At 37.2% G+C, this 21,795-nt stretch overlaps 1 protein-coding gene across 1 annotated transcript in view; it reads left to right on the forward strand.

The window, feature by feature from the left end:
- The window catches only part of MORC1 (MORC family CW-type zinc finger 1), a 167,933-nt gene that overhangs the window by 17,535 nt on the left and 128,603 nt on the right, over window positions 1-21,795 (forward strand). The window contains exons 7-8 of the mRNA XM_056109421.1: window positions 3,854-4,013; window positions 5,936-6,041. Of these exons, the coding sequence (XP_055965396.1) occupies window positions 3,854-4,013; window positions 5,936-6,041 (266 nt within the window). The remainder of the gene's footprint in view (window positions 1-3,853; window positions 4,014-5,935; window positions 6,042-21,795) is intronic.

Genomic DNA, 21,795 nt, shown 5'->3' on the forward strand with positions numbered 1-21,795 from the left:
TTTCATTTGGGCACTATCTATTAAATTCTCAATATAAAAGATGAGCACTTATCTTTTTTCTCTGCTCAATTTCTCTTTGTCACTCTTCCTCTCTCACTCTCTCTCTCTCTCTCTCCCCCCTCTCTGTCTCTATTCTTACATGCACATACACACTTTCCATTCTTCTCCCTCAGTATCTCTCAGAAGTAACTTTGATTATGCCCATATTTCCTGCTTACATTATAAGGCTATATAAACACCACTCACAATTACACCGATTATACCATGTCACAAAATATTATTTTGTTTTCTCCACAATTTTCCTCCTAGAATTAATAATTTTCTGCTTAGTGTTTTGTTTTATGTACTCATCACTATCACTGTGTAATTGCTGGACTTTTGTCTTTATAACTGTTAAAATCAAAGTCTTAATGTACTTGCTTATTTAATATTCCTGAAGATCTTTGATCTGTGCTTTAATCTTCTCATGTGCTGAAGCTTTAATACCTGCTTTTCTTAAGAGACATTTAGCTGCCATTCTGGTATAGGAACTTGTTGACTTTGTGGCAATTCTTTTCCCTATTCTTCCTATGAAAACCCGGATCTTAAATCTCATGTCTTTCTTCAGTTTGGTCTCTTTTTGATACAGACCTCAATTACATGAAAAGAGAATTCCTACTAGAACACTTACTGTTAATATGGCTTGATGTTATTTCTGGGTTGGGATGATTTTGAAGGCATTGGTCCAAAACCTCCTAATTTGTAATAATAGTACCGTCTTTGTTTTATTGTGATTCAAAGATTCTGTGCTTTTGTTTTGTTTCACAAAGTGAAGATTTGTAGCAATCCTGCGCAAACTTAGATTGTGGGCATCACTTTACCAACAGCATATGCTCACTTTAAGTAAGTGCCACATTTAACGAAGGTGTACACACTAAGTAGACTGTAGTACAGTGTAAGAATAGCTTTATATTGGATAACCACCAGAATTATGTGACTTGCATTACTATGATAATTGCTGTATTGTATTGGTCTCAAACTCAACCATACTATTGCCAACATTGCTATCACTTTGGAGAAGCATAGAAGATGGCAAACGTTCCTTTTAAAAGTTTTTTTTTAATCACTGAATTACAGGATTGAAAAGCTATTTGTGATTCAGTTTCAGACCACAATGTGCCAACACCAATCCCTTCACTAATGTCCACTTCCTTCCACCAATGTCCTTAGGTAACCTCCCACTTCCTGAAATGCCTCTGTGGCTGGCACTTTTTCCACTTTTATTTATTTCTCCCTTTTAAGCACTGTGGTTTTCAATATTTTTATGAAAGGGTTTCATGCACATCACTTCACTGCCTTTCAACACCTAGTCCGTGTTCAGAGTCACTACTTCCCTTTGTCACTGTCAGAGTCATCGGAATCATATTAGTCCCTTCCCTGACCTACTTGAGCATTCCCTCCCCCCCCCCCCCCCGACACCCCCCTCCCCCCACCAAATACCACCACCACTCTCAGGGCTGGCTAGCTTCCTACTAAGGGCCAGTTTTCCTGCTCTTCATTTCTATTACCTTGGGGTTTTATTTCCCTACGATGTTTATTTGTATCTTGTATATGAGTGAGATCTCTGTCTGTCCTGTCTCTCTGACTCATTTCAGTCATAATGTTACTCTCCAGTCCTGTCCAGGTATCAGCAGATTCTTTTGGCTGAGTAGTATCCACTGTGTGTTCTTGCCATAACTTCTTTGTCCAGTCATCTGTTCTTGGGCATTGTTTGCAGATTTGACTATTGTGAATAGTGCTGCAATGAACATAGGTGTATAGATGTGTTGACTGCATTGTGGTTTTGGGGCTTTGGGGTATATTCTCAGGAATGGTATTTCTTGGTCATATGGAAGTGCAATTCCTAGTTCTTTGAAGAATGTCTTTATTATCTTCCCAAAAGGCTGGACCAGTCAACATTTCCACCAACAGTAAATAAGTGTCCCTTATTCCCTGCATTCACACCAACACTGGTGGCTTTTTTTTCTTTTGATTAGTTCCAGTCTCTGTGGTGTGAGATGATATTCATTGTTACTGTTTTAATTTGCTTTTCCCTCATCAGTAGTGATATAAAGCATTTTTATATGAATTTTGACCATTTGTGTTTCTTCTTTAAGATGTTTCTGTTCATCTTTTCTCCCTGATTTTATGTGTAGTTGGATGCTTATCAAGTTCTACAAGTGCTCTGTATGTCTTGAATATTAACCTCTTATCAGATAAGTCCTGAGAAAGCATTTTTTTTCCAGTCTGTGAGCTGTCTTTGTATTTGGTCATTATTTCATTTAAGGTGTAGAAGCTTCTTAATTTAATATAGTCCCATTTGTTTATCTTACCTTCCACTTGGCTGGCCAGTGTCATTTCATTCTTAAAGATGCCACTGGCTTCATTGTCATGGAGAGTTCTGTGTTTTCTTCTATGTATCTTATGGATTCAAGTCTGATACGGAGGACTTTAATGCATTTGATTTGACTTTTGTTCATGACATTAGAAAGAGGTCTGATTTCATTTTTTCCATGTGGTTGATCAGTTTTCCCAGCACCAATTATTTAAGAGGCTTTCCTTCATTCACTTCATATTTTCTACTTTATCTAAGACTACATACCTATGGGTTTGTTTCTGAGTGTTCAGTTGTGTTTCATTAATCTTGTGGATCTGTCTTTATTTCAGTACCACAATGTTTTAATTATTACTGCATTTCAGTATATTTGAACTTGAAGAAAGTTGCCTTTGGGCAACTATTTCCCTACTATGTTCCTTTATATTCCATATATGAGGGAAATCAATCTATGTCTTTCTCTCTCCTTCTGACCAACTTTTCTCAGCATGATACTCTCTAGATACACCTGTTTGGTGCTCAGGTTCTATTTCTGGAAGTGCTCTTGGGACCATTTGTGGTATACTGAGGGTGAAACTGGGATTTTCTATAGTTTTCTTCCTGAAGTATAGCTGGCAGATTTCTAGGATCCAAATGGGAGAAAAACCTCAGCATACAACAAATATGCTTCTACTTGATTTCTCTAAGCTCAATAACTCCTCCTGACAACTGTGTATGTTATGTCATCTAATCCCCAAATATTGTTCATGCTATTTCCAGAGAATAAACAGTAAATAATTTTGCATGCGGTGAAGGAGCAAGTGGGAATCTAGATGCTACTTCTATCTCTCTTATTTTATTATCTGACCCATAGTTAACTCATCCCACCAATCTGTAAGCCTTTTAGGGGACTCTATTGTAAATCACGCTGAGCCTTTTCTTTTCTTGATAAGTGTTGGACTGGTTTTCTTGAATATGTTTTCATGTACTTTCAACTTCTAAAATGCTGATAAACTTTTGTTTCTTATGTTATTTTACCATATTTCAGTAGGAGCTGAAGCAGATTCCATCTGTCCCCAAATTCTACAATGGAGCATTTCAGAATAAAACTCTCTGCATATGCAAATTTATATGTCTCTCTTTTTTATATAATGACTAGAAAGGAGAAGTAAACTTTTGATTTTTTGTTGGAGTGATAGCACAGCGGATAGGGCATTTGCCTTGCATGCGGCCGACCAGGCCGACCCATGTTCAATTCCTCCGCCCCTCTCAGAGAGCCCGGCAAGCTACTGAGAGTATCTCGTCCGCCCAGCAAAGCCTGGCAAGCTCCCCATGATGTATTCGATATGCCAAACACAGTAACAGTTGTCACAATGGAGATGTTACTGGGCCCGCTCGAGCAAATCGATGAACAACGGGAGGACAATGACAGTGACAGTGAATTTGTTTTATGAATGGACTGAATTATGACAGACAAAATAATGATGGTTTTTGTTTGTGTATTTATGTTATTATTTGTAGGTTGTTGTTCCCATACCTTCATGGTTAACAAGATCTGGAGACTCTGTTACAGATGATCCTCAAAAATTGTCAGTGGAACTGTCTATAATTTATAAGTACTCTCCATTTAAAACTGAAGCTGAACTGATGAAACAGTTTGATATAATCTATGGGAATTGTGGTAAGATCATCAAAATTCAGAAATTGATTAGAATATTTTCTATGTTTTATAAATTGTACTATATATGTGATTTTATATATTTTTTCATACTATTTTGTGAAATCTCACATGGGCTTACTCACTCATTGTATCCATACCAGTTTTGTCTTGATAGTAACATAGCTGACTCTCAAATCTGACACTGAGAGAAAGGGTTGTGCTTGCATAATTACTGAAACTATGTTAAGGCTCTGACCTGTGGGTAGCAATACACAGTTTCTGCACCAAGTACCAAAACTGGAAGATATATATTGCACTGTGTGAAATTAGATTCTTCCAGATTTGTTAGAGTTAGCAGCTCTTAATGTACAGGTTACATTAATGTGACCAGTTAATGTAACCTTTTAATGTAACAAGCCTGTTGCTAGTTTCCATGGAAGTGACAGCAATAGCTTTGTGACATTTTCTCTCAACCTCCACCAACTTTCTACTTGATACACTATTGAATATACTATGTCTCATTAAAATTTCCAAAGTTAATCTCTGGTTTCTGTCTTCTTCATATCTGGAAGCAAAATACCATACTTTAAGAATGATATGTCCTCTTTTGCTTTTTGTAGCTCCTTGATTAATATGACATAAATAGTGGAATTCTGAGAAATTTGTCTCTGATTGGTCCCATGCTATCAGATTTTCTTTTCTAACCCATGCATTTTGTCTTTTAAGTTATGCTGTATGTTATAATTTCCATTTTCTCATAGAGATAAAATGGTAGCAATTTAATTAGTATTTATTTTATTATTATATGCATCAAATATTTTAAGATAGTAATGTGAGCTCTGACATCTAATTATGAAATGTTTATATGAATTATAATGACAAGTGTATTCTTTTCTTGATAATTTTCTGCATGCTTTATAAAAATTCTTTATAAAATTGTAAATTATAAAATTATTTTATGTTTAAAGAATTATGTAAATGTTTAATAAAAATTAATGCCTTTAAAGTTTAAAGCATCTCTATGTTTTGTCATCTTCATAAGCTCCACTATATACATTAGAAGGCTTAAGTTCAGAGAGGTTAAGAAATTTATTTGGGGTCTTTGCACTAGTAAATTTTTGATCCAGGAATTAGATACAGATATTTATGTTATATGCAGATTATTAGTCATTATCTTTTCCCCCCATGTGTTTAAGTACAAACTGAAAAAAAAGTAATTGGTTGCTCTTTTAATTTCTGTTACAGCCTTGTTCCTTTTTTTAATAATTAACTTTTTAAAAATTGACTTGTTTAGAACAGTTAATAGGAGTCAAAAAACTATGGTCCACATGCCAAATCCAGTTTTTTACTTTTTTTTGAAATGCAGTTTCATTGAAATAGAATCACCATTCATTCATGTAAACTCTGTAATAGTTTTTGTGTTATAGAAATGTTTTGTGAACAGTTGTGTTGAATTAATATGGTTAGCAAGACAGAAATATTTATCACTTGACCCATTTTAAAGGAAGTTTGCCAATACTTATAAGAAGTTCTAAAAACAGATTTCATATTTGTATAAATTTTGGAAATTCATTTTTGTTTTATGCATATTGATATAATTTTTGTCAATAGGAGCATTGCCTGTAATACAAATTGACTCAGGCTTCTAGCAATTTTCACAATGCAAGTTATGAAAAAAGTACCAGAGTTTAAGAATCCACACTGAAAGACAATGAAATCAAGTAGTTATAAGAAGCCTCATACTGTAGAAATTCAGCATCTTTTGACAGAGAATTGAATTTACTATAAGAGATGTATCTTGGAACTTATCCAAAACTATATTTTTTCCTGAAGTGAAGGAGGAAATTTATCTATAGCAGGATTCATTCTATAGATAGTAGCACCTTGTCTAGCATTTTGTGGAGTGAAATTATTAATAAGTCAAACATCTGCTTTTCTACTAGGTACTTTGCTGGTTGTTTTTAATTTGAAGCTTCTGCTTAGTGGAGAGCCAGAGTTGGATGTTAAAACTGACAAGGAAGATATCCTGCTTGCTGGAGCTCTTGAAGAGTGAGTAATGTGTGTGTTTGACAAAATGTCTTTCCACAGTGGCAATGAGCTGAAATTAGTGTAGTGACAACTGGTTCCAGGTCTGAGTCCACTGGCTGTCACATGGAGCAAATTCATTTCACTCCAGTTACAGTGAAGTAAATTCAACTAGATCACTGTTTCCCAAACTGGGACTCTGAGTAACCAAGAAACTTGTATTTATTTTTTTGATTATTAGAGGCTGTGGGAAGGAATGAGCAATTGTTGTGTTATTTTGTTCTTGTTTTGTGGAGCCAGGGCTGAAGCCCAGACATGCGCTCTGCCTCTGAGCTACTTGTCTGCTTCCTGAATAAGAGATGCAGGAACCTGTCTGATCCCATATCTACTGAATCAGAATCGTTAGACCGTAAACCTATGAATCAATATTTTTTTCATATTCCCAGGTGATCTGAAGCTGCTCACATATTTGAGGTCACTGGAATTTATGATCTCTAAGGTTTTCTGATTTTAATACTTCTATGTTTTTGCTTTTTAAAAATTTTTATTTAACTCCAAGACTCACATAGTTGTTTGCAGTAGGTTTTCAGGTATACACAGGTATACAGAATTCCCACCTTCAGGTGTGCTCTTCAAGCCAGTGTTCTTCCTTGAACATGTATCTTACTTGCTTCTCTCTGTTTCTTTGCTTGGCCTTTTCCACTTTGAAGAAGCCTGCGTTCTCTCTCAAACATGTACTTCACCTTTCTCTCCCCTCACATCTTTCTAAATAAGTTTTAATAAAAATTTTCATGCTTCACCAGAAAACAAAGAAAAAAATCTCTGATGTTCCTACCTTCAACCCTAATATATTGTGTCTCCATCCTTTCACCACTGACCTCAGATTCCCTCCCACCACATATGAACTACATGTAAACTTTTATTGTTATAGTTTGGGTCCCATGCTTATGATCATCTTGAGTCTAGTGATCGTGATCGTGAGTCTAGTGGTTAAAAATATACAGATACTTGCTTCTGTACCACAAAGGGGCCCGTGGCCTTTGACCTTAGTCCCTATATTACTTCCAGATCTCCTCTTCTTATTTCCTCTATCCATTTCTCCTTCCTTGTCCCTTTTGTTTCTGTAACCTAGAGTCAGTGTTTTGCGTGCCTTTGTTATCTATCATTCCCTCAGCATACTATTCTGTATGCCACAGATTAGTGACGATATCTGGTGTTTGTCCTTTTCCTCTGAATTACTCCACTTACCATAAGATCCTCCAGTTTTATCCATGTTGCAGTGAATTGCAAAATTTCATCATTCCTTTTGACTGTATAGCATTCCATCGTGTCTGTATACCACAGCTTCATTATCAACTCTTCTGCTCTTGGGCAACTGGGTTGTTTCAATAACCTGGCCAGTCTAGTCAGTGCTGCATTGAACAAAGGTGTGCATATATTTTCAAATGAATGATTTGCATCTTGAGAGAAGATACCCAGCAGTGAGGTTGCCAGGTCATGGGTAGTTGTGGTCTTTGTTTATTTTTGAGCAATATCTGTTTTTTCCACAAGGACTGAATTAGACAACATACTCACGAGCAGTCAAATGCTCTACCCCTGAGCTATACCCCCATTCCTCCGTCGCTCTTGGAGAGCCCGGCAAGCTACCAAGAGTATCCTGTCCGCATGGCAGAGCCTGGCAAGCTCCCCGTGGCGTTATGGATATGCCAAAAACGCTAACAAGTCTCACAATGGAGACGTTACTTGTGCCCGCTCAAGCAAATCGATGAACATTAGGACAACAGTGCTATAATGCTACTCACCAGCAGTGCATGTGAATTCTTTTCTCAACACATCTCACCAGCACAACTTGTTCCTATCCTTTCTGACGTTCACTCTTCTCATTAGTGTTAGGTGACATCTCATTGTTATCCTAATTTGGATTTCCTTGTAATAAGTGACACTGAATACTTTTCATTTGCCTACTGGCTATCTATCTGTCTTTTTCTGAAAAGGGTCTGTTCATTTTCTGTATTTTAATGTAGTTATTGGGTATTTTGATGTTGATTTTTGTGAATACTTTATATATCTTAGATATTACTCTTTTATCTACTGTGTGCAAATATTTTTTCCCAGTAGGTAGGGCACCATTGAAGCAATATCTTCTATTTTATGAATAGTAAATGGAAAAAAACACAAAATGAATTTTTATAAATTTTATGAACTCATAAAATTATATTCACAAAATGAATTTTATAAATTATAATTAAAAATAGGTATTAAAGGGAAGATGACTGAATAAAAATTAAGAATGATTCTTTAAACAGTATCCATGCAGTTTAAAAGTAAGTAAACTTGTTTTTTGGCTATTTTGGATTAATAGGGAAAAAAATGAGAAAGCACTGCGGTCTGGGTAGAAAAGTGTGGAGAAGTAATGAAATAATTACTAAACAGATTTCACTCAGATCACTTCGTATGTAAAACTTACATAGGGACTGAAATTTCTTGGTGTCAGAAATCTAAAGCCAGAAGGGATTTTACAGAAATTTAATTAGACTCATTAATTGGCTCATATTGATATCATCCAATTTGAGGTATATGAGAATGTGGATTATGAACTGCATGTATAATATTAAGTTTTTGAAGACTTACTAAGAAAAATTCACAACAAATGAGTGAACTTAATTTAAGTAGTATTTTTATCTGGTGTAAGTAAATATAACCTAATTTTCAATCTAAATATGAATGAAATATTAACTTTTTACCTTTTTTCTTTTTATTATTAATGCTTGTTGTACAAATATTTTCAGTTTGGTACAAATCTAGTAATTTTTTTGATGCTAGGTATTGTATCTTATACGCAAAAGGTGAGTGGTCTACCACTGAGCTAAAGGTAAAAGAAGAAAAATCACCTTCAGTTGGTTGAACCAATTGAAAAAAAGCAGTCCTTTAATTACATTTTAAACAGTGAAAGTTGTATTTCTAAATTTAATATATTGTTAATTAATATTTCATATATTTGAATGATGCATTCTATGCTCTTAATTTAAAAAACTTTATGAGACCCTTAAACAGTGCTCAAAAATGGAATAAATAAAAATCATAGAAATAGGAACTTTTGAATTCTGATAAACTTCATCAAGTTTTCGACATTTTTAACTAAAAGTTACAAGTCTAGTGTTGTTTAGATGGTACCATGGCTAAGATGTTTGCCTTGTATGTTGTTCACTCAGGTTCACCTTCCAGCATCCCATATGGTCCCCTGAGTCCCACCAGAAGTAATCCCTGAGCACTAAGCCAGGAGTAAATTTGAGCATAGTCAGGTGTGAACCAAAACAAAGCAAAACAAAAAAATGGAATTCTAAAACAAAGAATACAAGAGACATTTAACTTTTCTTCATGCAATGTGCACGAATATATATAGCACGTGTCAATTTTTGTTTAGTGTCTAGTAGCCACTCATGACCAATAGCTTACAGATTGGGGGGAACAAATTCCTCCCTCCCTCCCTCCCTCCCTCCCTCCCTCCCTCCCTTCCTTCCTTCCTTCCTTCCTTCCTTCCTCCTTCCTTCCTCCCTCCCTCCCTTCCTCCCTCCCTCCCTTCTTTCCTTCCTTGTTTTGTGGGAATGAGAAAAAGATGGTCAGTGGAGGTCAAACACCAAATTTAGGATCATATTGAAGATAAGAGAAAGAGAGACTAAACAGATTCTCCACCTACCCCAGTCTCAGGTTTCTTATGAGGTACCTAGAGGCCCTTTGGGAATCCCTGAAAGAATGTCCCCAGCATACTTCAACTGTCCTGGGAACCTGCATTTTACTCCTGGAGACTCTGAAAGGAAGATGCAAAAGAAACATTATCAGAGTTAGGAGAGTCAAGTGGTCCTTTTGCAGTGACTAAGCACCTCAAACAGGACAGAAAGGGAGTCTGGGGCAAGATTGTATCAGTACCCACTGGTACTGGTACCCACTGGTACCCACTTTATTGCCACCACCAGAAAAGTGGTCATTAGAGAGAGAGAGCAGATAGCAAGCCTGCATAAGTTCTCCCAGGACGAGCTGCTGCTGTCTGCTATGCTGCACAGAGGACGGAGAGAGATAGCCTTGAGAGAGAAATGGCAAACTGAATCCAGCCAGTTTACTCTGGTGAATGATGACAATGGCAACCATGGCATTCTCTGACTGGCTTTTGCCAAGTGTTGTAAGGGGCCCAGAAGTCAGCTTCTCGTCTCACCCTTTCAAAACTGAAAGAAGGTGCAGATTGAATGGCTGAATTCAGTAGAAGCCTTTAGGGAACCAAAAAGAATGGGAGCATAAAACCGGGAAGCTCCCAGATTATGAGAGAGGTCTCCTAAAGCAGGATTCCCACAGTAGCGGGTATAATTTTAGACAGAGCTATTGAAATCCATTCATTTAATTGAGAACTTCTTTTTATTTTGCCTTTAAGGTAAAATTTGAAAAGTTCCTCCGGCAGTTAGATTTGTTTGAGAGCATACTTTTATTTTTCACTATTATTTGGGAGAAGTGTTTTGGTCTGCACAGGGCGTTGCTCCAGGGTTCCTCTCGGATCTGTGGTGGGGAGTTGTTGCCTGCATTACTTAGGGGACCCCGGTTGGCCACATGCACAGCAAGCACCTAAACCGTTTTGCTGTACCTCTGGCCCTGATGATACACTCGTAGGTGATCTTTTCTACATTTTTCCAAATTTTAAATTTTATTCCAGCATACATAATTGTTAGTTACACAGAAGAGATTGCTTTTAATTTTTCATTGGAAGAAACTGTCAAATTGTGAGACTTGTTACTGTTTTTGGCATATCGAATACACCGCGGGTAGCTTGCCAGGCTCTGCCATGGGGGCAAAATACTCTCGGTAGCTTTCCAGGCTCTCTGAGAGGAGCAGAGGAATCGAACCGGGGTTGGCCGCGTGCAAGGCAAACGCCGTACCCGCTGTGCTATCACTCCAGCCCTGGAAGAAAACTATCCCCCCAGCACTAATTGTTTTGTACAAATGTTGGGAATCCTTTGCCATTATTAACATGCCAGTATAAAATAGGAAGCCAGAATTGTTCTGGCACCTCTGTTATTATTTTCTTTTCTCCCTGGCCTGCCCTTCTATTTAATAGCTGCATCCAAAACCAGTATCTCATGCCATTTCAAAGCTTTGAACACATACTTTCGATTAGTTATCTGTCAGAATGCCTTGGCATTTTAACATTAGCATCAGGAAACAATACAGTACTGGAGGAATAATTTGACAGCTGTCAAATTAGCTAATTATTTGGGAAAAAGTTCTTACTGTTTCCTGATTAAGGAAGCCAGATGCTCCTTACGCCACTTAAGCAGCTAATTACAAATGAAAGGAAATTTATTAGTCTTCCAACGAGGTCCATTTTTTTCTTTGGAATACTGACCACATTGGAATTGTTTTGTATTGTTTTTGAACAAAACATTTTCAGAATTTTTAGGAGATAAGTAAAGTCTCTTAAGACAGAGAAGAGAGGTTATAAGGAAGATTATTTTAAAACAAAGATGATTTTGTACTAAGCATCCTGTATATTTCATGGATCCTGGCATGAGTATCAGCTAGTGTTTGAAGAAGGGGTGGCAATAAGATCTCCTGGGGAGAAAAATGCTACCTTAATTTTCTCTTTTAAGAATTGGGACTGGAGCGATTGCACAGCGGGTAGAGCCTTGCACGCGACCAGCCCGGATTCAATTCCCAGCATCCCATATGGTCCCCTGAGCACCACCAGGAGTAATTCCTGAATGCATGAGCCAGGAGTAACCGCTGTGCAACATCGGGTGTGACCCTAAAAGCAAAAAAAAAAAAAAAAAAAAAAAAAGAAAAGAAAAGAATTCAGTAGGTTCATACTTAACACCAAATGAATCTTACCTCAAATGGGACCAGAAAACACTACATTTGGAGACTGGAAAAACACAGCTTATCCAAGAAGGATTGTATTTTGTTTCTGTCCCCACTCATAAATTCTGGCACTTGTACTTGTGTTAATTAAGAGTAGTTTGCGTCATCTGATTTTGAAAACAAATGGCTTGTTGTATTATAGCAACTCCTTTACCATTTGTTTTCCTTGTGGTTATTACATCCTCTTCACATCTCTGAGATTGTACTTCTGTCAAAAAAGTTTCAAATCTTGGAGTTGTGTAATTGTTCCATTTGGTCTTAGATGGTGTGGTTCTACTAATGGTGAAAGTGATTTAATTTTCTGTGTATAGTAATAGGAGATTCAGACTTTCAGGTTTTTATTTGTTCTCAGAGAGAAAAGGTTTTTCAGTATTGTTTATTTTCTCCCAGTTTTGTTTGTTGTAGAAGAAAAAGTGAAATGGAATAATTTATGTGTGGTAAGAAACACAAGAATGAAATAATAAATATTAGTAATAAATATTAGTAATAAGTGCAATTTATTATTTTTCTATTAATATATGATTCACTTGAAGATTTTATTCTTTTGTCCTTCTGGCAATGCTTAAAATGAGAGAACTGAAACAAGAGAACATTAGTGAAGTTAGTAACTAAAACATGTGGGCCTCTCTGTAGGTTTTATTTTTAATTTTTATAAACATTTGTATAAACGTGTTTTTAAGAATTCTTTTGAATTTTTTTCTTAAGACAAAGTCCCAGAAAAAGAACTACTGAGCAGTTCATCATTAAACTTCTTATGAATTTCTTGTGAGTATTAGGTATCAGTTTTTTTTTTCTTTTTGGGTCACACCCAGCAATGCTCAGTGGTTACTTCTGGCTCTGCACTCAGGAATTACTTCTTAGCGGTGCCTGGCGAACTATATGGGTTGCCAGGGATTGAACCTGGGTTGGCCGAGTGCAAGGCAAACACCCTACCCCCTGTACTGTCGCTCTGGCCCCTAGGCATCAGTTTTAAACTTAGCATTCAGACCTTCTGCTTAGGGCTGAGGCTCTCACAGTAGTAATCAGACCGCTGGCATGGTCTTATTTCAGGATGACGGTAATAAGGTGAAAATTTCATTTAAAGTTATATTCAAGCATAGAAGCAGCGGTGGTATGTACTTCTGCAAAATCAGTCTAAAGACAATCTGTTTTCACTTTAAAAATGCGTGGATACACAATAGTCATTTCAGAATTTCATAATTCAGATGAGGTAGAAATTTGCATTCAACATGTGATATTTTAAATCAGAATTCGAATCTGTAAATGTGATATGTGGAGCCTGCCAGGGCATCAGATACTGTTTCCAGGGTTAGAGGCATAAAGTAGGTTGTGCTACAGATGTGTTCACATATATCTCATAATTCATTGTAGGCAAAGTGTCCTAAAAGGAAAGAGATAGCATGGAAAATAACTTTGTAGGAAATTCAAAGAAAAGAATTTCGGACTGAGAGTGGGGAAAGGCTGGCAATTCTGGGTATTAAAGAGAGTAAGCATAAGCTAATAATAGCTAATAATATAAAACAGAATTGTTCTATTTAGAAGTATTTGTTAATTTAGGTTGCGGTAATTTTAGAACCTTGAACCAAGTCCGATATGTCAAAACTTTGTAAACTTTTCCCTCACCATGCTTTATTTTACTTTCCTTTGAAATAATCCACTTGTCCTAAACAAAACCTTTACTTATTCTTGTCTTCTCACTTGGTGACTGTTAGGAACGTCCAATCACAGTCACACAGATGATTACAATTTAGAATCATTTCCAAAGATCTTAAGTTGATTGAGCACAGAAGGATTATGCACGGGAGGATGGCAGGCTAGTAGGATGCTTTTAAATGAATCAGTATCCATCATTAAGTCCTTGGAAGAGTTTGTATCTGTGATCTACAGAGTTGTAATTCTGTTTCAACATCCTTTACCAGATAGGTTATGTAGATACCCAATTTGAATTGCAATCGTGTAATTTTCATGTTTTAAAATTATTTCTTAGGGTACATAATTCATAATCTGAATACCAGTATTTTAATTATCATTTCATAATTTAGACTTAAAATTTATATGAAATTTCATGCTGCTGAGACCTGGATCTAAACATTAGTTCTATTTACTATAGTCTATGTGTCATTCTTTCTTGTTTACCTGATGATACAGTACTTGTTTCGAGGCACTATTAGTCTTTGAGACATAGTGAAGCGGGCTTCAAGTAAATAGATACAAACTAATTGACTGAAAATTATTTGAGCCTGCATGAATACACAATTAATGCTTCTTTATTGTCCTCTATACAGTTTCCTTAGTTTCTCTTCTCCTGCTCTCAAAATTTCTCTGTGACTTGGATTTTAAAACAAACCATATTTCCTTTCCATTTTTTTAAGTTTATATTTAGTCTGTAATTATATATATATATATCATTAACTTATTGAGATAGCGGTTTAAAAGTATGTAGGATTGGAGCAAAAGTACAATAGTTAGAACACTTGCTTTGCATTGCAGCTGGCCTGGGTTCAATTTATTGAATCCCATATGGTCTCCTGAGCATTGCCAGGCGTACTTCTTGAGTGCAGAGCCAGGAATAACTCTTGAGTATCTCCGGGTATGAAAACCAAAAAATGAAGAATGTAAACATTTATACATTTGGTGTTTATTTTGTGACCACACTGGCACTATACTGCCATGCTAATATTCCTCTACCAAACCCCTTCCACTCTGCTCATCTGAGGTAACCTCAGTTCTTTTTTTTTTTAATTTTATTTAATCACCGGGAGATAGTTACGAGTTTTCACTTTTGAGTTACAATCACACAATGATCAAACACAAACACCTATCCCTTCACGAGTGCACATTCCCCACCACCAATATCCCTGGTATACCCCCACCTTTCCCACCCTCCCTCTGCCTGCATGGCAGACAATATTCCCCATACTCTCTCTCTACTTTTGGGCATCATGGTTTGCAATTCAGATACTGAGAAGTTATTATTTTTGGTCCATTATCTAATTTCAGCACTCAGCTCCCATCCCAGCCGATTCCTCCAGCCATCGTTTTCTTTGTGATCTTCTTTCTATTCCATCTGCCTTCTCCCCTTTGCTCATGAGGCAGGCTTCCAGCTACGGAGCAATCTACCTGTCCCGTGTATCTACTATCCTTAGGTGTCAGCCTGATGTTATGTTGTTTTATACTCCATAGATGAGTGCAGTCCTTCTGTGTCTATCCCTCTCTTTCTGCCTCATTTCACTTAACATGATACTCTCCATGTCTATTCATTTCTAAGCAAGGTTCATGAGTTCATCTCTCCTGACAGCTGCATAGTATTCCATTGTGTAGATGTACTGAAGTTTCTTTAACCGGTCATCTGTTCTAGGGCAGTTGGGTTGTTTCCAGATTTAGGCTATTGTGAACAGTGCTGCAATGAACATATAGGTACAGATGTCATTTCTACTGTGCTTTTATTGCATCCTCGGGATGTATATTCTGAGAAGTGGTATTGTAGGGTCATATGGAAGCTCAATTTCTAGTTTTTGAAGGACTATCCATATTGTTTTCCAGAAAGGCTGGACTAGTTAGCATTTCCACCAACAGTGAAAGAGTGTCCCTTTTTCCCCACATCCACGCCAGCATTGGCTGCTTTTGTTCTTTTGAATGAGTGCCAGTGGTGTGAGATGATATCTCATTGTTGTTTTGATTTGCGTCTCCCTGATGGCTAGCGATGTGGAACATTTTTTCATGTGCCTTTTGGCCATTTGTATTTCTTTGTTGAGGAAACTTCTGTTCATTTCTTCTTCCCATTTTTTGATGGAGTTGGAGGTTTGTTCTTTGTACAATTCTACTAGTGTCTTTTATATCCTGGATATTAATCCCTTATAAGATGGGTATTATTAATTATTAATTATTGATTCCTTATCAGATAGGTTAATATTCTTTCCCATTCTGTGGGCTCTTTCTGTATTTTGATCACTGTTTCTTTTGGAGTACAGAAGCTTCTTAGCTTGATATAGTTCCATTTGTTTGTTTCTTTTGAAGTACAGAAGCTTCTTAGTTTGATATAGTTCCATTTGTTTATGTTTGCTTCCACTTGCATAGTCATTGCTGTTTCATCCTTAAATATGCTTTTAGCTTCAATATTGTGGAGAGTTCTGCCTCCATTTTCCTCTATGTACCTTATGGAGTCATGTCTAATATTGAGGTCTTTAATCCACTTTGATCTGACTTTTATGCCTGGCATTAGACAGAGGTCAAATTTCATTTTTTTAAATAGATAGCTAGCTAGTTTTCCCAGCACCACTTGTTGAAGAGGCTTTCCTTGTTCCACTTCACATTTATTTCTCCTTTGTCAAAGATTGGCACTGTAAAGCACTGTCTTCCCGTTGTTCATTGATTTTTTTGAGCAGGCATCAGTAACGTCTCACAACAAATTGTGAGAATGGTTGTTACTGGTTTTTGGCACATTGAATATATCACAGGGCACTTGCTAGGCTCTTCAAGAGTATCTTCTTGCTAGATACTCTCGGTAGCTTGAGTGGTCATATATTTGGGGGTCTGTGACAGAATATTCAACTCTTTTCCGTTGGTCTGAAGGTCTGTTTCTAGCTCAGTACCATGCTGTTTTAATTACCACTGTTTTGTAGTACAGTTTGAAGTTGGGTAGGGTGGTGCTACCCATCTTCGTTTTCCCAAGGAAAAAGTGTGAGTCTCCACATGTGAGTCTGCATCTCAGACTCTGTATCTTTGATTTTTAAAAAACTTTCTTATTGATATGGACTGCCAGTAGAGGCATTAGGGTTACTAAAATAGCTTCAGCTATTCTTCGGGGTTTATTGTTCCATATTAATTTCAGGAGTGTTTTGCCGATTTCTTTGAAAAAATGTCATGGGTATCCTGATAGGGACTGCATGAAATTTGTATACTGCTTTGGGCATTATTGCCATTATGATAATGTTAATCCTCCCCATCCATGAGCAGGGGATGTGTCTCCATTTCCTAGTGTCCTCTTTTATTTCTTGAAGTAGTGTTTTGTAATTTTCCTTGTATAGGTCCTTAATCTCTTTGATTAAGCTGATTTCGAAGTATTTGATTTTCTGAGGTACTATTGTGAATGGGATTATAACATTGGTTCTTTAGCAGAGTTTAATAATTTTTAAATTGTCCATTGATTTTATATTTATTGTAGTTTATTTTTTTAATTGAATCACTATGAGATATAAGTACAGTTGTTCATGATTGAGTTTCAGTCATACAGTGTTCCAACACCCATCCCTTAACTAGTGTACACTTCCCACCACTAGTGTAGCTGCTGGGGTTTTGATAGGCTGGGGACTTGACTAGATCCTTTCCCAAGATTGCCCGGGAGGTCTCAGCTGGGACTGCCATCTGAGAAATTTTTACAGATAGTTCATGTTTTTTAAGATTTAATGATGTTTCTCTGGAACAGGGCTGGTAAATGAGCTTGCATGGTGGTGGCAGTGGGATGTAGCTGTGGCTTATGGGGCTCCAGATGTATGGGGAGGTCGTATAAGAGGTAGTCCATCTTAACTAGAGAAACCATGAGTTTCCAGCGAAAAAGAAAAAAACAATGTACCCGAAATCTCTATGGAGCTGTCATGCTCTCTCTTCCCTTTTTAAAGTATGCGTATTGTCATTTCTTGGCACAGCCTGACTATGGTACACTGGAGATTGTACCATATTCCAGGTACTGGGGATTTCAACATTAGTACTACAAGGATTGCTTTCCACGTGTGAGTCTGCATCTCAGAGTCCGTATCTTTGATTTTTAAAAAACTTTCTTATTGATATGGAGTGCCAGTAGAGGCATTAGGGTTACTAAAATAGCTGAGGATACTGATAATCCAATGCCATATACTTTATTCTGTGTATATTGAGGTGCATGCAGAATTAGAAATTATGGGCATCAGGTCCTTGAAATCAGTTCTGTGGCTTAAGTTGAAGGAATCAGGGTTACAGGCTAAAATGCATATAGGATCTTGAGGTGATGGAGCTGCCTTTAACCCTAGAGTGTGTGGCTGGCCTCCAAGCTATGGAGTAAACCTCCTGGTATTTATCTCAGCTATTCTTGGGTGTTAGTCTCCTATTTTGTTACTTTATGTTCCCCAGATGAATGCAGTCTTTCTATATCTGTCCCTCTCTTTCTGACTCATTTTGCTTAGCATGATACTAGGTACAGAAAACATTTTTTAATAAATTTTATCCAGGTAGACTGAATTCTATGCCAGTGATCAGTATTTTTCTAAGGATATTGTAAATAACTTCACTGGATGGGGGATCACTCTTAGTAATGTGTTTTTTTATTCTATTTCAAAAAATCTTTGGGTTTCTTTATTAGGGTGAGATAAAGAACTTTAGAAAATATTGTAAAGTTCTCCAACCTCTGAAAAATCTCTTGTAAATGCTAACCTGTCAAATCTTGATTACTCTAACATTAGTTCTAAATTGCCATTTAGTGGGTCAGTCATTACCCTGTGACAGTTTTACCAGGTCCAATGTATTTCCTTTTGCTCATGTTGCTTTCAGTGACATTGTCTTCTAAATATTATAAATATTACATATACCCAGATTTCTGAGCAAATGAAAAAAAATACAGAGATCTAGTTTTGAAAAAAAGGGAACATGTCATGGAATTGGCTGCCACAAAGGGACGTGCTATATTCCTGGCGTCCATAAAGATATTAATCTCAGGCTGCTTGGGAACCCCATACAAAAATCAACTCAGAGTGATGATATAATAAGAAATTATGGAGTTGAAGTTTTTTGCGAAGTAATTTTTCAAAATATGGTGTTATACTGACAGTGTGCTCCTAAATTTACATTCATTAGGAAGCGTTCCATAATGTCTCCAGTTTATGTCTTAACTGAGCTTGACTTGGGACACGTCAAAATTTACAGCTACAGATTGTTATAATGTGGTGCTCTAAATACTGTGTTATGTTATGGAAGTACTTCCATTCCTTTTGCAGCTTATAATTTTCTTTCTAAACCACCATTTTTTTTAATAAAAAAATTTTAAGAGTAAGACATCATGAGGTACAGTTGCAGACTTACACATTTTTGTGCTTGGGTTTCAATTATACAATGATCAAATACCCATCTCCCCACCGGTGCCCATTTCCCACCACCACGGATCCCAGTATCCCTCCCACTCCCCATTCCCCCCATCCCACCCTGCCTCTGTGGCAAGGCATTCCCTTTTGTTCTCTCTCTCTTATTGGGTGTTGTGGTTTGCAAAAGAGGAATGGGTGACAATCATGTTTAGTTTATAGCCTACCTTCCGCATGCTTCTCCCATCCTGGGAGGATCCTCTCAACACCTTTATTTGGTGTTCCCTTCTTCATCTCAGTTCCCTTTTCCCCTAGTATGTGTGGTTGGCCTCCAAGCCATGGAGTAAAATTCCTGGTACTAATCTCGGCCATTCTTGGGTGTTAGTCTCCTATTTTGTTACTTTATGTTCCCCATATGAATGCAATCTTTCTATGTCTATCCCTTTCATTCTGAGTCATTTCGCTTAACATGATACTTTCCATGTAGTACCACTTGTATGTAAATTTCATGACTTCGTCTTTCCTAACAGCTACATAGTACTCCATTGTGTAAATATACCAAAGTTTCTTTAACAAGTAATCTGTTCTCAGGTACTCAGGTTTTTTCCAGATTCTGGTGATTGTAAAGAGTGCTGCAATGAACAGACAATTGCGGCTGTCACTTCGACTATACTTTTTTGCCTCTCTGGGATATATTCCCAGGAGTGGTATTGCTGGATCAAATGGGAGCTCAATTTCTAATTTTTTGAGAATCGTCCATACTGTTTTCCAAAAGGGCTGAACCAGTCGGTATTCCCACCAACAGTGAAGGAGTGTCCCTTTCTCACCACATCTGTGCCAGCACCGGTTGCTTTTTTTCTTGTGGATATTGGCCAGTCTCTGTGGTGTGAAGTGATATCTCATTGTGGTTTTGATCTGCATCTCCCTGATGATTAATGATGTGGAGCATTTTCTCATGTGCCTTTTAGCCATTTGCATTTCTTCTTTGTGAAAGTTTCTATTCATTTCATCTCCCCATTTTTTGAGGGGGTTGAATGTTTTCTTTTTGTGGAGTTCAACCACTACTTTGTATATCCTTGAAATTAACCCCTTATCAGATGTGTATTTGGCGAATATCCTTTCCCATTCTGTAGACTGTCTTTGTATATTGGTCACTGTTTCTTTTGAGGTGCAGAAGCTTCTTAGTTTAAGATAGTCCTATTTGTCTATCTCTGTTTTCACTTGCTTGGCCAGAGGTGTGACATCTTTGAAGACACCATTAGCTTCTATGTCATGGAGAGTTTTGCCAACTTTTTCCTCAATGTACCTTATAGATTCCAGTCTGATGTTGAGGTCTTTAATCCACTTAGATCTTACTTTTATACATGGAGTTAGGCAGAGATCTAAGCCCATTTTTTTTGCATGTACCTGTCCAGTTTTGCCAGCATAATTTGTTAAAGAGACTTTCCGTGCTCCACTTCACTTTTCTTGCCCCCTTATCGAAGATTAGATGCTCTTATGCTTGGGGGGAAATGTCAGTATATTCAACCCTGTTCCATTGGTCTACAGCTCTTCCTTTGCTCCAGTACCATGCTGTTTTTTATTATTACTGCCTTGTAGTAGAGTTTGAAGTTAGGGAGGTTGATTCCTCCCATTTTCTTTTTCCCCAAGAATTGCTTTAGCTATTCGTGGGGGCTTATTGTTCCATATAAATTTCAGGACTGTTTGCTCCACTTCTTTGAAGAATGTCATGGGTATCCTAATAGGGATTGCGTTGAATTTATACAGTGCTTAGGGAAGTATTGCCATTTTGACAATGTTAATTCTCCCGATCCGTGAACAGGGGATATTTTTTCATTTCCTTGTATCCTCTTTTTTTTCCTGAAGTAGCGTTTCATAGTTTTCTTTGTACAGGTCCTTTACTTCCTTAGTTAAGGTGATTCCTAGGTACTTGATTTTCTGGGGCACAATTGTAAACGGGATTGTTTTCTTCATGTCACTTTCTTCTCTTTCACTATTTGCATATAGGAAATCCATGGACTTTTGGGTATTGATTTTATAGCCTGCAACTTTACTATACAAGCCTATTGTTTCTAGACATTTTCTTGGTAGAGGTTTTAGGATTCTCTAAGTATAGTATCATATTATCTGAGAATAGTGAGAGCTTGATTTCTTCCTTTCCTACCTGGATGCCCCTCATATATTTTTCTTTCCTAACCGCTACTGCAAGTACTTCCAGTACTATATTGAACAGCAGTGGAGATAGTGGACATCCTTGTCTCGTCCCTGATCTTAGAGGGAAGGCTCTCAGTTTTTCTCCATTGAGGATGATGCTTGCTGTAGGCTTGTGGTAGATGGCTTTAACTATATTGAGGAAAGTCCCCTCTATGCCCATTTTGGCTAGGGTTTTTATCATAAAGGGGTGCTGGATCTTGTCAAATTCTTTCTCTGCATCTATTGATCTGATCATATGCTTTTTATCTTTTCTTTTGTTGATATGGTGGATTATGTTGATTGATTTCCTAGTGTTAAACCAGCCTTGCATCCCCGCGATGAATCCTACTTGGTCATGGTGTATGATCTTTTTGATGAGTAGTTGAATTCTATTTGCTAGTATTTTGTTGCATTGCATGAGTATTTTGTTGAGAATCTTCGCATCCGTGTTCAACAGGGATATCGGCCTGTTGTTTTCTTTTCTCGTGGTGTCTTTGTTTTCTTTTGGTATTAGAGAGATATGGGCTTCATAGAAACTGTTTGGGAGAGTTTCTGTTTTTTTCAATTTCCTGGAAAAGCTTGAGAAGGACTGGCAGTAGGTCCTCTTTAAATGTTTGGAAAAATTCGCTAGTGAATCC

The sequence above is a fragment of the Sorex fumeus genome, unplaced genomic scaffold, assembly GCF_029834395.1.
Source record: "Sorex fumeus unplaced genomic scaffold, SorFum_2.1 ptg000265l, whole genome shotgun sequence".
Taxonomy (NCBI): Eukaryota; Metazoa; Chordata; class Mammalia; order Eulipotyphla; family Soricidae; genus Sorex; species Sorex fumeus.